The 16212-nt window shown below is 49.5% G+C and overlaps 1 protein-coding gene across 1 annotated transcript in view; it reads right to left on the bottom strand.

The window, feature by feature from the left end:
• The window catches only part of pepd (peptidase D), a 237520-nt gene that overhangs the window by 90565 nt on the left and 130743 nt on the right, over positions 1–16212 (bottom strand). The window contains exon 11 of the mRNA XM_041192615.1: positions 15350–15427. Coding sequence (XP_041048549.1) covers positions 15350–15427 — 78 coding nt within the window. The remainder of the gene's footprint in view (positions 1–15349; positions 15428–16212) is intronic.

Below are 16212 nucleotides of genomic sequence, written 5' to 3'. Positions count from 1 at the left end.
CCCCTTGCCCACGCAAAAGATGCAACACCTGCCCCTTCACTTCCTCTCTCCTCACCGTCCAAGGACCCAAACACTCCTTTCAAGTGAAGCAGCATTTCACTTGCATTTCCGCCAACTTAGTCTACTGCATTCGTTGCTCCCAATGTGGTCTCCTCTACATTGGAGAGACCAAACGTAAACTGGGCGACCGCTTTGCAGAACACCTGCGGTCTGTCCGCAAGAATGACCCAAACCTCCCTGTCGCTTGCCATTTTAACACTCCACCCTGCTCTCTTGCCCACATGTCTGTCCTTGGCTTGCTGCATTGTTCCAGTGAAGCCCAACGCAAACTGGAGGAACAACACCTCATCTTCCGACTAGGGACTTTACAGCCTTCCGGACTGAATATTGAATTCAACAACTTTAGGTCGTGAGTCCCCTCCCCCATCCCCACCCCCTTTCTGTTTCCCCCTTCTTTTTTTTTTTCCAATAAATTATAAAGATTTTCCTTTTCCCACCTATTTCCATTATATAAAATTAAAAAAAAATAAAAAAAAACCCACTAGAGCTATACCTTGAGTGCCCTACCATCCATTCTTAATTAGCACATTCGTTTAGATAATATCACCAACTTTAACTTTAACACCTATGTGTTCTATTGTAGTATTGTTGTTGACATCTTTTGATGATCTGCTTCTATCACTGCTTGTTTGTCGCTACAACCACACCAACCCCCTCCACCTCTCTGTCTCTCTATCTCTCCGCCCCCCACACACACACCTTAAACCAGCTTATATTTCAGCTCTTTCCTGGACTCGAACTCAAGTTCTGTCGAAGGGTCATGAGGACTCGAAACGTCAACTCTTTTCTTCTCCACCGATGCTGCCAGACCTGCTGAGTTTTTCCAGGTAATTCTGTTTTTGTTTCACATCAACAATGTTTACCAGAGCGGGGTCACTGAGTCACATCGACAATGTTTACCAGAGCGGGGTCACTGAGTCACATCGACAATGTTTACCAGAGCGGGGTCACTGAGTCACATCGACAATGTTTACCAGAGCGGGGTCTCTGGGTCACATCGACAGTGTTTACCAGAGCGGGGTCTCTGGGTCACATCGACAGTGTTTACCAGAGCGGGGTCTCTGGGTCACATCGACAGTGTTTACCAGAACGGGATCTCTGGGTCACATTAACAATGTTTGCGAGAGCGGGGTCACTGAGTCACATCGACAGTGTTTACCCGAGCGGGGTCTCTGGGTCACATCGACAGTGTTTACCAGAGCGGGGTCTCTGGGTCACATCGACAGTGTTTACCAGAGCGGGGTCTCTGGGTCACATTGACAATGTTTACCAGAGCGGGATCTCTGGGTCACATTAACAATGTTTGCGAGAGCGGGGTCACTGAGTCACATCGACAGTGTTTACCCAAGCGGGATCTCTGGGTCATATCGACAATGTTTACCAGAGCGGGTTCACATTGACAGTGTTTACCAGAGCAGGGTCTCTGGTTCACATTAACAATGTTTGCCAGAGTGGGTTCACATTGACAGTGTTTACCAGAGCGAGGTCACTGGGTCACATTGACAATGTTTACCAGAGCGGGGTCACTGAGTCACACCGAGAATGTTTACAAGAGCAGGGTCCCTGAGTCACACCGAGAATGTTTACAAGAGCAGGGTCCCTGAGTCACATCGACAACGCTTACCAGAGCCGGGTCTCTGAGTCACATCGACAGTGTTTACCAGGGCAGGGTCTCTGGGTCACATCGACAGCGTTTGCCAGAGTGGGGTCTCTGAGTCACCGTGACAATGTTTACCAGAGCGGGGTCACTGAGTCACACCGAGAATGTTCACAAGAGCAGGGTCCCTGAGTCACATCGACAACGCTTACCAGAGCCGGGTCTCTGAGTCACATCGACAGTGTTTACCAGAGCAGGGTCTCTGGGTCACATCGACAGCGTTTGCCAGAGTGGGGTCTCTGAGTCACAGTGACAATGTTTACCAGAGCGGGGTCTCTGAGTCACAGTGACAATGTTTACCAGAGCAGGGTCTCTGAGTCACATCAACAATGTTTACCAGAGCGGGGTCACTGGGTCACATTGACAGTGTTTACCAGAGCGGGGTCACTGAGTCACATCGACAGTGTTTACCAGAGCGGGGTCACTGAGTCACATCGACAATGTTTACCAGAGCAGGGTCATATCGACAACGTTTACCAGAGCGGGGTCTCTGGGTCACATTAACAATGTTTGCGAGAGCGGGTTCACATTGACAGTGTTTACCAGAGCAGGGTCTCTGGGTCACATCGACAATGTTTACCAGAGCGGGTTCACATTGACTGTGTTTACCAGAGCAGGGTCTCTGGGTCACATTAACAATGTTTGCCAGAGCGGGTTCACATTGACAGTGTTTACCAGAGCGAGGTCACTGGGTCACATCGACAATGTTTACCAGAGCGGGGTCTCTGGGTCACATCGACAGCGTTTACCACAGCGGGGTCACTGAGTCACATTGACAGTGTTTACCAGAGCAAGGTCACATCGACAATGTTTACCAAGGCGGGGTCACATCGACAACATTTACCAGAGTTGGGTCTCTGAGTCACATCGACAGTGTTTACCAGAGCGGGGTCTCTGAGTCACATCGACAATGTTTACCAGAGTGGGGTCACTGAGTCACATCGACAGTGGTTACCAGAGCAGGGTCTCTGGGTGACATTGACAGTGTTTACCAGAGCGGGGTCACAGGGTGACTTCGACAGTGTTTACGAGAGTGGGGTCTCAGGGTGACATCGACAGTGTTTACCAGAGCGGGGTCTCTAGGTCACATTAACAATGTTTGCCAGAGCGGGTGCACGTTGACAGTGTTTACCAGAGCGAGGTCATTGAATCACATTGACAATATTTACCAGAACGCGGTCACTGAGTCACATCGACAGTGTTTACCAGAGAGGGGTCTCTGAGTCACATCGACAATGCTTACCAAAGCGGGGTCACTGAGTCACATCAACGATGTTTACCAGAGCGGGGTCTCTGGATCACATCAACAGTGTTCACCAGAGCAGGGTCTCTGGGTCACATTAACAATGTTTGCCAGAGCGGGGTCACATCGACAGTGTTTACCAGAGCGGGGTCACATCGACAGTGTTTACCAGAGCGGGGTCTCTGAGTCACATCGACAATGTTTAGCAGAGCGGGGTCTCTGAGTCACATCGACAGTGTTTACCAGAGCAGGGTCTCTGGATCACATTAACAATGCTTGCCAGAGCGGGTTCACATTGACAGTGTTTACCAGAGCAAGATCACTGAGTCTCATTGACAGTGTTTACCAGAGCGGGGTCACATCGACATTGTTTACCAGAATGGGGTCACTGAGTCACATCAACAGTGTTTACCAGAACGGGGTCACATCGACTTTGTTTACCAGAACGGGGTCACATCGACTGTGTTTACCAGAGCGGGGTCACATCGACAGTGTTTACCAGAGCGGGGTCACATCGACAGTGTTTACCAGAGCGGGGTCACTGAGTCACATCAACAGTGTTTACCAGAGCGGGGTCACGGAGTCACATCAACGATGTTTACCAGAACAGGGTCACATCAACAGTGTTTACCAGAGCGGTGTCACTGAGTCACATTGACAGTGTTTACCAGAACGGGGTCACATCGACATTGTTTACCAGAACGGGGTCACATCGACTGTGTTTACCAGAGCGGGGTCACTGAGTCACATCAACAGTGTTTACCAGAGCGGGGTCGCAGAGTGACAACGACAATGTTTACCAGAGCGGGGTCACTGAGTCACATCGACAGTGTTTACCAGAGCGGGGTCACTGAGTCACATCGACAGTGTTTACCAGAGCGGGGTCTCTGAGTCACATCGACAATGTTTACTAGAGCGGGGTCACTGAGTCACATCGACAATGTTTACCAGAGCGGGGTCACTGAGTCACATCAACAGTGTTTACCAGAGCGGGGTCACTGAGTCACATCAACAGTGTTTACCAGAGCGGTGTCACTGAGTCACAGCGACAGTGTTTACCAGAGCGGTGTCACTGAGTCACAGCGACAGTGTTTACCAGAGCGGGGTCACTGAGTCACATCAACAGTGTTTACCAGAGCGGTGTCACTGAGTCACATCGACAGTGTTTACCCGAGCGGGGTCACTGAGTCACATCGACAGTGTTTACCCGAGCAGGGTCTCTGGGTCACATCGACAGCGTTTACCAAAGCGGGGTCTCTTGAGTCACATCGACAGTGTTTACCAGAGCGGGGTTACTGAGTCACATCGACAGTGTTTGCCAGAATTGACCACCAGGATTCAAACTGTAGCTTCATGAGACAGATGGTTGCCAAAGTAAAAATTTAAAAGTAATTTACAGTGTGGCATCGAACACGTCAACATGAAAGGCTCTATAAAAATAAATTTAATTTTGAAAGCGCCTTTTGCACTGTCAGGGAACTCAAAGCACTTTACAGCTGGTCAGAGGAATCTCTGAGGAGTACCTGCTCTAGTGTAGAAAACATGGCAGCACATTAACAAACACATGATGCACGAGTAGGAGTAGGCCACACGGCCCCTCAAGCCTGCTCTCCCATTGAGTAACATCAGAGCTGATCTGTTTAGTGCACAGCGAGCTCTCACAAACATCAATGTAATAATGACCAGACAATCTGTTTTAGTGATGTTGGTTGAAGGATACCAGGGAGAACTCCTTTGCTTCTATCATTTATGTTCAACTGAGAGGGCAGACGGGCTCTCAGCTTAATGTCATGTCTAGGGGACAGCATCACCAACAGTGCAGCACTCCCTCTGGAACATCAGCCTCGATTTTGTCAATCTCTGACACAAATAGAGGCATTTCCCACACTCAGCGTGCTGACAGACATAATTCTAAAGCTGCAAGGGGTTTGCGAGAATTCAGACATTGCAGGGTTACAGAGACAACCCTGAACCACTCATCAATCACATGCAACAGATCAAGAAGTGCGATTAAGAATGAAAACTGAAGCAGTAAACACAAGAGTGTCCCGAGGCAGAGCTGATAAGCCTTTCCCCAGAGACGGGAAACGAGAAAATGAAAGTCAAATGGGCTGAACATGGTTTCAATATTCAAAGTGAAAATCACTGCTGACCTGTCAACAGAATTTCGGATTCAACCAGTCACACAAACACCCACATCCCTAACCCCCCACCGATACTGACTCTCTCACATCCCCACCACCCCCCACAATTTCCATACACTAATATCCCCATACACAACCCCTCCCCCCAAAACAGTGAGAGTTCTCAAGATGGAAACACCCATCGCTTCAGCAATGTAAAGACCTCAAAAAGACTTGCAATTATATAACGCCTCCCAATTCAGGGTGTCCCAAAGCAGTCAGTAAAGTACTTTTCAGAAGTGCAGACACTGTTGTGGTCCAGGGAGTGTGGCAACCAATTCATGTGCAGCAAACTCCCACACACAGCAACGTGACAATGACCAGATAATGTTGTTGTGATGTTCGTTGAGGGATAAATATTGGTCAGGACACTGGGGGGGGGCGGTGGGGGGGAGCTCCCCTGCTCTTATTTGAAATGAGCTATGAGATCTTTTACATCTGTCTGAGAGAGTGGATGGGACTTGGTTCAATATTTCAATGTTTAATTTTGGTTTAATGTTTCAACTTTAATGTTTCAACAGTGCAGCACCCCATCAGTACTGTACTGGGATGTCAATGTGGATTACGAGTTCAAGTCTCCGGACTCTGACTGGGAGCTGAGCTTTGTTTTATCCAGAGCGAGGCCGACTCTAATTGAATTGCTTGTGGGCAGGGGTTGAAATAAAGAACTTCCTCGATCCCCAGAGTGCACCAGTTTAACTTGAACTGACCACACTGGTTGTAAATGGGTTTGCCCATGGTCCCAATGTAACACCAGTTCCTCCACCCAAGCCCCCACACCCCCTTCAGCTGTTCACCAGTGGTGGCTCAGTGTTTGACCCCACTGTGCAGCTGTGAGCCACTCGGAGAGCCATGAGATAGCTCCACCACATTCCCAGCAGTCTTGTCTGTGTTGGTCTGTGAGTCACTAACTGAAGCAAATCAACTACACAATGGTGTAGAGAGTGGTATTATCGCGAGACAATCCAGAGACCCGGAGGAGCCCTGGGGACCCCAGGGTTTGAAGCCTGCAACAGCAAATGGTGGAATTTGAATGTTTAAAAATCTAGAATTAAAAGTCTAATGTTGACCGTAAAACCAGTCAATTGTTGTAAAAACCCATCTGGCTCACGAGTGTCACTGAGGGAAGGAAATTTGTCATCCTTACCTGGTCTGGCCTACATATGTCTCCAGACCCACAGCAATGTGGTTCACTCTGAAATGGCCGAGCCAGACACTCAGTTTGTAAGAAACCACTACAAAGTCACAAAAAAGGAATGAAACCAGATGGACCAACCGGCATCAACCTAGGCACTGGAAACAACAACGGCAATCACAGCCCTGTCAACCCTGCAAAGTCCTCCTTACTAACATCTGGGGGCTAGTGCCAAAATTGGGAGAGCTGTCTCACAGACTAGCCAAGCAGCAGCCTGACATAGACATCCTCACAGAATCACACTTTACAGATAATGTCCCAGACACCACCATCACCATCCCTGGGTATGTCTTGCCCCACCGGCAGGACAGACCCAGTAGAGGTGGGGACATAGTGGTATACAGTCAGGAGGGAGTTGCCCTGGGAGTCCTCAACATCGACTCTGGACCCCATGAAGGCTCATGGCATCAGGTCAAACATGGGCAAGGAAACCTCCTGCTGATTACCACGTACCACCCTCCCTCAGCTGATAACTCAGTGCTCCTCCATGTTGAACACCACTTGGAGGAAGCACTGAGGGTGGCAATGGTGCAGCATGTCCTCTGGGTGGGGGAATTTCAATGTCCATCACCAAGAGTGGCTCGGTAGCACCACTACTGACCGAGCTGGCCAAGTCCGAAAGGACATAGCTGCTAGACTGAGTCTGCAGCAGGTGGTGAGGGAACCAACAAGAGGGAAAAACCTCATCCTCACTAACCTGCCTGCCGCAGATGCATCTGTCCATGACAGTATCGGTAGGAGTGATCACCGCACAGTCCTTGTGGAGACAAATTCCTGCCTTCACATTGAGGATATCCTCCATTGTGTTGTGTGGCACTACCATCGTGCTAAATGGAATAGATTTCGAACAGATCTAGCAACTCAAGACTGGGCATCCATGAGGTGCTGTGAGCCATCAGCAGGAGCAGCTGAATTGTACTCAATCACAATCTATAACCTCATGGTCCAGCATATCTCCCACTCTACCAGGGGATCAACCCTGATTCAATGAATAGTGCAGGAGGGCATGCCAGGAGCAGCACCAGGCATACCTAAAAATGAAGTGTCAACCTGGTGAAACTACAACACAGGACTACTTGCATGCCAAACAGCATAAGCAGCAAGTGATAGACAGACCTAAGCAATCCACAACCAGTGGATCTGACCTAAGCTCTGCAGTCCTGCCACATCCAGTCGTGAATGGTGGTGGGCAATTAAACAACTCACTGGAGGAGGAGACTCCACAAATATCCCCATCCTCAATGATGGAGGAGCCCAGCACATCAGTGCAAAAGATAAGGCTGAAGAGTTTGCTACAATCTTCAGCCAGAAGTGCAGAGTGGATGGTCCATCTCAGCCTCCTCTGGAGGTTCCCAGCATCACAGATGCCAGTCTTCAGCCAATTCGATTCACTCCACGTGACATCAAGAAATGGCTGAAGGCACTGGATACTGCAAAGGCTTTGGGCCCTGACAATATTCCAGCAATAGTACTGAAGACTTGTGCTCCAGAACTTGCCGCGCCCCTAGCCAAGCTGCTCCAGTACAGCTGCAACACTGGCATCTACCCGGCTGTGTGGAAAATTGCCCAGGTACGTCATGTACACAAAAAGCAGGACACATCCAACCCGGCCAATTACTGCCCCATTAGTCTACTCTCCATCATCAGTAAAGTAATGGAAGGGGTCATCAACAGTGCTATCAAGTGATCCTTGCTTAGCAATAACCTGCTCACTGACGCTCAGTTTGGGTTCCGCCAGAGCCACTCAGCTCCTGACCTCATTACAGTCTTGGTTCAAACATGGACAAAAGAACTGAACTCCCGAGGTGAGGTGAGAGTGACTGCCCTTGACTTCAAGGCTGCATTTGAACAAGTGTAGCATCAAGGAGCCCTAGCAAAACTCGCGTCAGTGGGAATCAGAGGGAAAACGCTCCACTGGTTGGGAATCATACCTAGCACAAAGGAAGATGGCTGTAGTTGTTGGAGGTCAGTCACCTCAGTTCTAGGACATCACTGCAGGAGTTCCTCAATTGAACTATCTTCAGCTGCTTCATCAATGATCTTCCTTCCATCATAAGGTCAGAAATGGGGATATTCACTGATGTTTGCACAATGTTCAGCACCATTCAGGACTCCTCAGATACTGAAGCAGCCCATGTCCAAATGCAGCAAGACCTGGACAATATCCAGGCTTGGGCTGACAAGTGGCAAGTAACATTTGCGCCACACTAGTGTCAGACAATGACCATCTCCAACAAGAGAGAATCTAACCATCGCCCCTTGACATTCAATGACATTATCATCACTGAATCTCTCACTAACAACATCCAGGGGGTTACCATTGACCAGAAACTGAACTGGACCAGCCATAAATACTGTGGCTATAAGAGCAGGTCAGAGGCTAGGAATCCTGCAGAGAGTCACTCATCTCCTGACTCCCCAAAGGCTGTCCACCATCTACAAGGCACAAGTCAGGAGTGTGATGGAATACTCCCCACTTGCCTGGACGATGCAGCTCCCTCAACAGTTAAGAAGCTCAAACACCAGGACAAAGCAGCTGCTTGATTGGCACCACATCCACAAACATTCACTCCCTCCACCACTGACACACAGTAGCAGCAGTGTGCACCATCTACAAGATGCACTGCAGGAACTCATCCTGCGTCAGCACCTTCCAAACCCACAACCATTACTATCTAGAAGGACAAGAGCAGCAGATAGATGGGAACACCACGACCTGCAAGTTCCCGTCCAAGTCACTCACCATCCTGACTTGGAAATATATCGCCGTTCCTTCACTGTCGCTGGGTCAAAATCCTGGAACTCCCTCCATAACAGCACTGTGGATGTACCTAGCACTAAGGATGTGGTTCAAGAAGGCAGCTCACCACCACCTTCTCAAGGGCAACTAGGGATGGGAAATAAATGATGGCCCAGCCAGCGATGCCTACATCTCGTGAATGAATTTTAATAAAGAGACAAAGGATGGGATTAACCTCTTTCAGAATGATTAAATGCTGTGGAATTTGATCATTTGATCTTATGGAGTGAAAACTGTCTTTGCCTCTGTTTGTCACTTACCCAGAGGCCTAAGCACTATGTTAGTCTGGAATTGTGGGTATCAAGACCTACCCACAGCGGTGACACAGCACCAGCCCTGTACTCAGTCCACACTGTAACAGTTACAAAGCTTTCATGCCAAACCTGATTCTATCCTCATCTGATAACCATGGAGACTAGGACTCTCTTTGGTTTTTTTTTTACATTAATCATTCTCAGGATCTGGGGTCTGATAAGGCCGGCATTTATTGCCCATTCTAGTTACCCTGAGAAGGTTGTGGGCCATCTTCTTGAAATGCTGCAGGTAGCAGATTAATACAACAGACTGGTTGCTAGGCCACTTCAGAGAACAGTTAAGGGTCAACCATGCTGATGTGGGGCTGGAGTCAGACTGGGTACAGACAGTAGGTTTCCTTCCTTAAAAGGATATTAATGAGCTAGTTAGGGTTTTATGAAAATTCAATACCTTCATGGCCACTTTTACTGACACTAGACTTTTAATTTCCAGGATGTTTTTAAACTGCTTTGCTGGGATTTGAACTGATGTCCTGTGTATCGTTACAGATTGGATTCCCTTGGCAAATGTACCTTTACCTTGGAGACCCAGTATCAAGTTCTAAAGAAAAGCAATTTAGCAAGATGCTAGTCTGTGTTTTACAGACAAACAGGAACTGGGGCTGTTTTCTTTGGAAAGGGTTCTTGCAATGAAATAATTGAATTTTTCAAGATTGTAAAGAGAATTGTTAAAGTTGATCAAAAGAGGTTGTTTCCTGTTGGGAGAAGTTAAAAATGAGGATACAGGGAATGAGAGGGCAAGACACTGGGGAGCAAAGGGTAGTCAAACAGTGAAATGGTTATCCAGGGAAGAACATTAAAGCAGAGAGTATATCAAAATATAAGTTTTTATGGAGAGAAGGGGCTGAGGGATAGGGTGAGACAGTGAGTAGGTGGATGTTGAGGATACAGGGACTAAGTGGACTTAGGGATAGTTGGGTGCCTAAAAATTCCAGAACTCCATCACCATGTTCAGTAGTTTCCAAATCAAACTATGAAGGAAGCTGAGATCATCTGGCGTTTACCTAAATTGCCCTGATACCTCACTGAGGCCAGCTCACCATCACCGCCCATACTCAGTCACCAACACAGGACCGGAGCTTCCAAACCTCCTGGACACTGACCATGCTCAGGACTCATTACCTTCACAGCCCTCCCTGCCTTTGGCCCAATCCTTTAGTGCTCCATTCTCCACAGCTTCCTCACTGGCCTTCACTTGGATATATTCCACCATTCTATAAGATCAAGGCTGATCCGATCACGACTCCAACTCCACATTCCCGCCTACCCCTGATAACCTTTGACTCCCATCCATCTACCTCTGCCTTAAAAATATTAAAGGGCCTTGCCTCCACTGCACTGCACGTTGGACAGCCCAGATTCCAGCTGCCCCAACTCCACTCTCTGGCCTTCTCTACTTTCCAAACTCTTCACCACAGGCATCTTCCCTCTCCGTTTAAAGCATCTCATGACCCATCTTCCTGACCAAGCTTTCAGTGCTCCCTCCTAATCTTTCCTCCCACACCTCCATTCGCTTTCCATGTTCTCATTTATAAAGCTTCTAGGGGCTGGAGGAGGTTACAGAGATAGGGAGGGGTGTAGGGGCTGGAGGAGGTTAAAGAGATAGGGAGGGGTGTAGGGGCTGGAGGGTGTTACAGAGATAGGGAGGGGTGTAGGGGCTGGAGGGTGTTACAGAGATAGGGAGGGGTGTAGGGGCTGGAGGAGGTTACAGAGATAGGGAGGGGTGTAGGGGCTGGAGGAGGTTACAGAGATAGGGAGGGGTGTAGGGGCTGGAGGAGGTTACAGAGATAGGGGGGGTTGTAGGGGCTGGAGGAGGTTACAGAGATAGGGAGGGGTGTAGGGGCTGGAGGAGGTTACAGAGATAGGGAGGGGTGTAGGGGCTGGAGGAGGTGACAGAGATAGGGAGGGTTGTAGGGGCTGGAGGAGGTTACAGAGATAGGGAGGGGTGTAGGGGCTGGAGGAGGTTACAGAGATAGGGAGGGGTGTAGGGGCTGGAGGAGGTTACAGAGATAGGGAGGGGTGTAGGGGCTGGAAGGTGTTACAGAGATAGGGAGGGGTGTAGGGGCTGGAGGGTGTTACAGAGATAGGGAGGGTTGTAGGGGCTGGAGGAGGTTACAGAGATAGGGAGGGGTGTAGGGGCTGGAGGAGGTTACAGAGATAGGGAGGGGTGTAGGGGCTGGAGGAGGTTACAGAGATAGGGAGGGGTGTAGGGGCTGGAGGAGGTTACAGAGATAGGGAGGGGTGTAGGGGCTGGAGGAGGTTACAGAGATAGGGAGGGTTGTAGGGGCTGGAGGAGGTTACAGAGATAGGGAGGGGTGTAGGGGCTGGAGGAGGTTACAGAGATAGGGAGGGGTGTAGGGGCTGGAGGAGGTTACAGAGATAGGGAGGGGTGTAGGGGCTGGAGGAGGTTACAGAGATAGGGAGGGGTGTAGGGGCTGGAGGAGGTTACAGAGATAGGGAGGGGTGTAGGGGCTGGAGGAGGTTACAGAGATAGGGAGGGGTGTAGGGGCTGGAGGAGGTTACAGAGATAGGGAGGGTTGTAGGGGCTGGAGGAGGTTACAGAGATAGGGAGGGGTCTAGGGGCTGGAGGAGGTTACAGAGATAGGGAGGGGTGTAGGGGCTGGAGGAGGTTACAGAGATAGGGAGGGTTGTAGGGGCTGGAGGAGGTTACAGAGATAGGGAGGGTTGTAGGGGCTGGAGGAGGTTACAGAGATAGGGAGGGGTGCAGGGGCTGGAGGAGGTTACAGAGATAGGGAGTGTTGTAGGGGCTGGAGGAGGTTACAGAGATAGGGAGGGGTGTAGGGGCTGGAGGAGGTTACAGAGATAGGGAGGGGTGTAGGGGCTGGAGGAGGTTACAGAGATAGGGAGGGTTGTAGGGGCTGGAGGAGGTTACAGAGATAGGGAGGGTTGTGGGGCTGGAGGAGGTTACAGAGATAGGGAGGGGTGTAGGGGCTGGAGGAGGTTACAGAGATAGGGAAGGTTGTAGGGGCTGGAGGAGGTTACAGAGATAGGGAGTGTTGTAGGGGCTGAGGAGGTTACAGAGATAGGGAGTGTTGTAGGGGCTGGAGGAGGTTACAGAGATAGGGAGTGTTGTACGGGCTGGAGGAGGTTACAGAGATAGGGAGGGTTGTAGGGGCTGGAGGAGGTTACAGAGATAGGGAGGTTTGTAGGGGCTGGAAGAGGTTACAGAGATAGGGAGGGGTGTAGGAGGTTACAGAGATAGGGAGGGTTGTAGGGGCTGGAGGAGGTTACAGAGATAGGGAGGGGTGTAGGGGCTGGAGGAGGTTACAGAGATAGGGAGGGGTGTAGGGGCTGGAGGAGGTTACAGAGATAGGGAGGGTTGTAGGGGCTGGAGGAGGTTACAGAGATAGGGAGGGGTGTAGGGGCTGGAGGAGGTTACAGAGATAGGGAGGGGTGTAGGGGCTGGAGGAGGTTACAGAGATAGGGAGGGGTGTAGGGGCTGGAGGAGGTTACAGAGATAGGGAGGGTTGTAGGGGCTGGAGGAGGTTACAGAGATAGGGAGGGGTGTAGGGGCTGGAGGAGGTTACAGAGATAGGGAGGGGTGTCGGGGCTGGAGGAGGTTACAGAGATAGGGAGTGTTGTAGGGGCTGAGGAGGTTACAGAGATAGGGAATGTTGTACGGGCTGGAGGAGGTTACAGAGATAGGGAGGGGTGTAGGGGCTGGAGGAGGTTACAGAGATAGGGAGGGTTGAAGGGGCTGGAGGAGGTTACAGAGATAGGGAGGGTTGTAGGGGCTGGAGGAGGTTACAGTGATAGGGAGGGTTGTAGGGGCTGGAGGAGGTTACAGAGATAGGGAGGGTTGTAGGGGCTGGAGGAGGTTACAGAGATAGGGAGGGCTGTAGGGGCTGGAGGAGGTTACAGAGATAGGGAGGGTTGTAGGGACTGGAGGAGGTTACAGAGATAGGGAGGGATGTTTTTTTAAACAGGGCTTTGAGATTTGATCAGTCCTCCATTTCTGACCTCGAGTAGTCCTGGCCTGTGGTTGTGCCTTTAGCTGCCTGGGCCCTGAGCTCTGGAATTTCCTCCCTCGATCTCTCCAGACTGCCACTTTCTCTGCTCCTAAATCTTCCCTGAACCCATGTTTGATAAACGTTTTGGTCACCTGTCCTAATAATACTCCTTTTGGCTTAGTTGTCAAATTTTGGCCGATAACACTTCTGTGAAGCACCTTAGCATGTTTGGCTACATTAAAAGGTGCTGTATAAATGTAAGTTGTTGTTATTACAGGCACTATATAAATCAAGTTGTTGTTATTACAGGCACTATATAAATCAAGTTGTTGTTATTACAGGCACTATATAAATCAAGTTGGTATGGCTGGTCAGTCTTTGTCTACGTGGGAGTGTAGAACTGAGGAAGCAGCACTCTGATTAAATACACTCACATACATACAGACACACAAGCAAGCGTGTGTGTGCGTGCGCGTATACACACACACATAAGCACAGACACACACAAACAGACAGGTGCATGCACACGCGCGCACACAGACGCACGCGCACACACAGACAGGCGCATGTGCGTACAGACACACACACACACAGACACAGACACAGACACACACACAGACACACACACACACAGACGCACACACACACAGACGCACACACACACAGACGCACACACACACAGACGCACACACACACAGACGCACACACACACACGCACACAGACACACACGCACACACACACAGACGCACACACACACAGACGCACACACACACAGACGCACACACACACAGACGCACACACACACAGACGCACACACACACAGACGCACACACACACAGACACACACACACACAGACACACACTCAGACACACACACAGACACACACACACACACACAGACACACACAGACACACACACACACACACACACAGACACACACACACAGGGGAGGTCGGTGTACAGGCCCAGGAGTGGCCAGGAAATGGATCACCGCCTGTGATTAGGCCCTGACCATGATTTCACACTGACTCACCAATTAATGGCCAGCCAGCGTGAAGTGCACCCTAAAATGCTCGGGCTGCTGGGCTGGGGGCAGGAGGAGGGTGGACACTGACATCACTGCGGGAGAGCGTTGAATGAAAGCTCCCACCAGAGAGCTGCCTCAGGGAGCTGAAGACTTCAAAACAATTAAAGATTTAAAAATCATGAAAGAAATGTGCAAGCATCAGTCACCTGAACATATAGAAGATGAAAATTCTGTCCATACATTTTTATTTTTAAAATTTAATAGTGGAAACCTCATCCTGCCCTTGGATGAGGTTTCATGAAAAAACAGTCAATCCAGGTATTACGGCTGATTAACCCATCTCCTCCTCCGAGGAACGTGTGGGGGGGACCCTAGCAGTGACTTAGAGAGGCTGTAGAAGCCTCACCTCCATCCCTGGTCCTTGCACAGTGTGCTCACTGGATATGGTGTCCAATGACAAAGTTAGGCATAAACCTGGATTCCAATCCTCTTCCTGAGAAGATGCAAATGTGTGGAGCGAGGAGGATTTAGGCTTCACCTTCAAGACCCCACATTCTGGGCTAGGTTCGCACACGCTGGTGGTCAAGGAGGATTGAAGAGGTGCCAGCAGCTCTTCATTCACTCAGCTATGGACTGGCTTATGGGGAAGTCTAACATTGAGCCACTAAACAGCAGAGGAGAAGAAATTGTACCTGGAGTCTGAATAGATCAAAGCAAGAACAAGATTCAACTTTAAGGAGCTGATGTCTTTTTCACACAAAATGGACCAAAATGAACGGCTAGTCAAAAACACAACAACCGTCTTCAACCATACCAACACACAATACCAGTGAGAGGCTACAGCTACACAATGGCAGAATCAAGAGGAAATAATAGAAGGAATAAAACAGCTCTTACCACATGTCTCCATCCCTTATGATCTTGTCATTCGGAGCACCTGCGTGTCCATAGTGCAGGACAGAAGAATTAATCCCACTGAAATGTAAATGAACACAACGCATTGACTGTTGTAAAGTACTGACCAGTCTCTTGTTAACAATGAAAACTGACAGACTGAACAAACTTGTATTTATAGGGCTTTTCACAACCTCAGGATGTCCTAAAGTGTTTTACAGCCAATTAAGCATTTTTTAAATGTAATCTGTGTTGTGATGTAGGAAACTCAGCAGCTGATTTATACACAGCAAGCTCCCACAAACAGCACTGTGATAATGACCAGATCATCTGCTCTTACGATGGCCAGTGTATAACCCCCCTGCTCGTCTTCAGTTAGTGCCTTAGCATCTTTCACACCCAAATGACAGGGCAGACAGTGCCTCAGTTTAACGTCTCATCTAAAAGACAGCACCTCCAACAGTGCAGCATTCCTCAGTACTGCACTGGCGTGTCAGCCTGGATACCACGCCCAATTCCCCGGACTGGGGATTGAACACAAGATGAGAAATGAGAGAACGCTGCCCACCTTGAAAGATAGGCGCCATTGCACATGGATCTGTAAGTAACCAACCATCATCGTTAAAAACACACTCTGGGCATCCGCTCACGGCTGTGTGTGTGAGCTTGCTGTGCATAAATTAGCTACCACGTTTCCTACAGGGAAACAGTGACTCCAGTTAGAAAAAAACACTTAACTGGCTGTAGGGTGCTTTGGGAGACAGAGGTTGAAAGGCGCTATATAAATGCAAGTCTTTCTTTCTTTTCACAACTGTGGGTCCCAGTTCCTGTGTACCAGCTTTTGGCCCTTCCCCCCTTTTGCACTC

Source organism: Carcharodon carcharias, chromosome 7 (assembly GCF_017639515.1).
Source record: "Carcharodon carcharias isolate sCarCar2 chromosome 7, sCarCar2.pri, whole genome shotgun sequence".
Taxonomy (NCBI): Eukaryota; Metazoa; Chordata; class Chondrichthyes; order Lamniformes; family Lamnidae; genus Carcharodon; species Carcharodon carcharias.
This window is presented reverse-complemented; position numbering and strand designations above follow the sequence as displayed.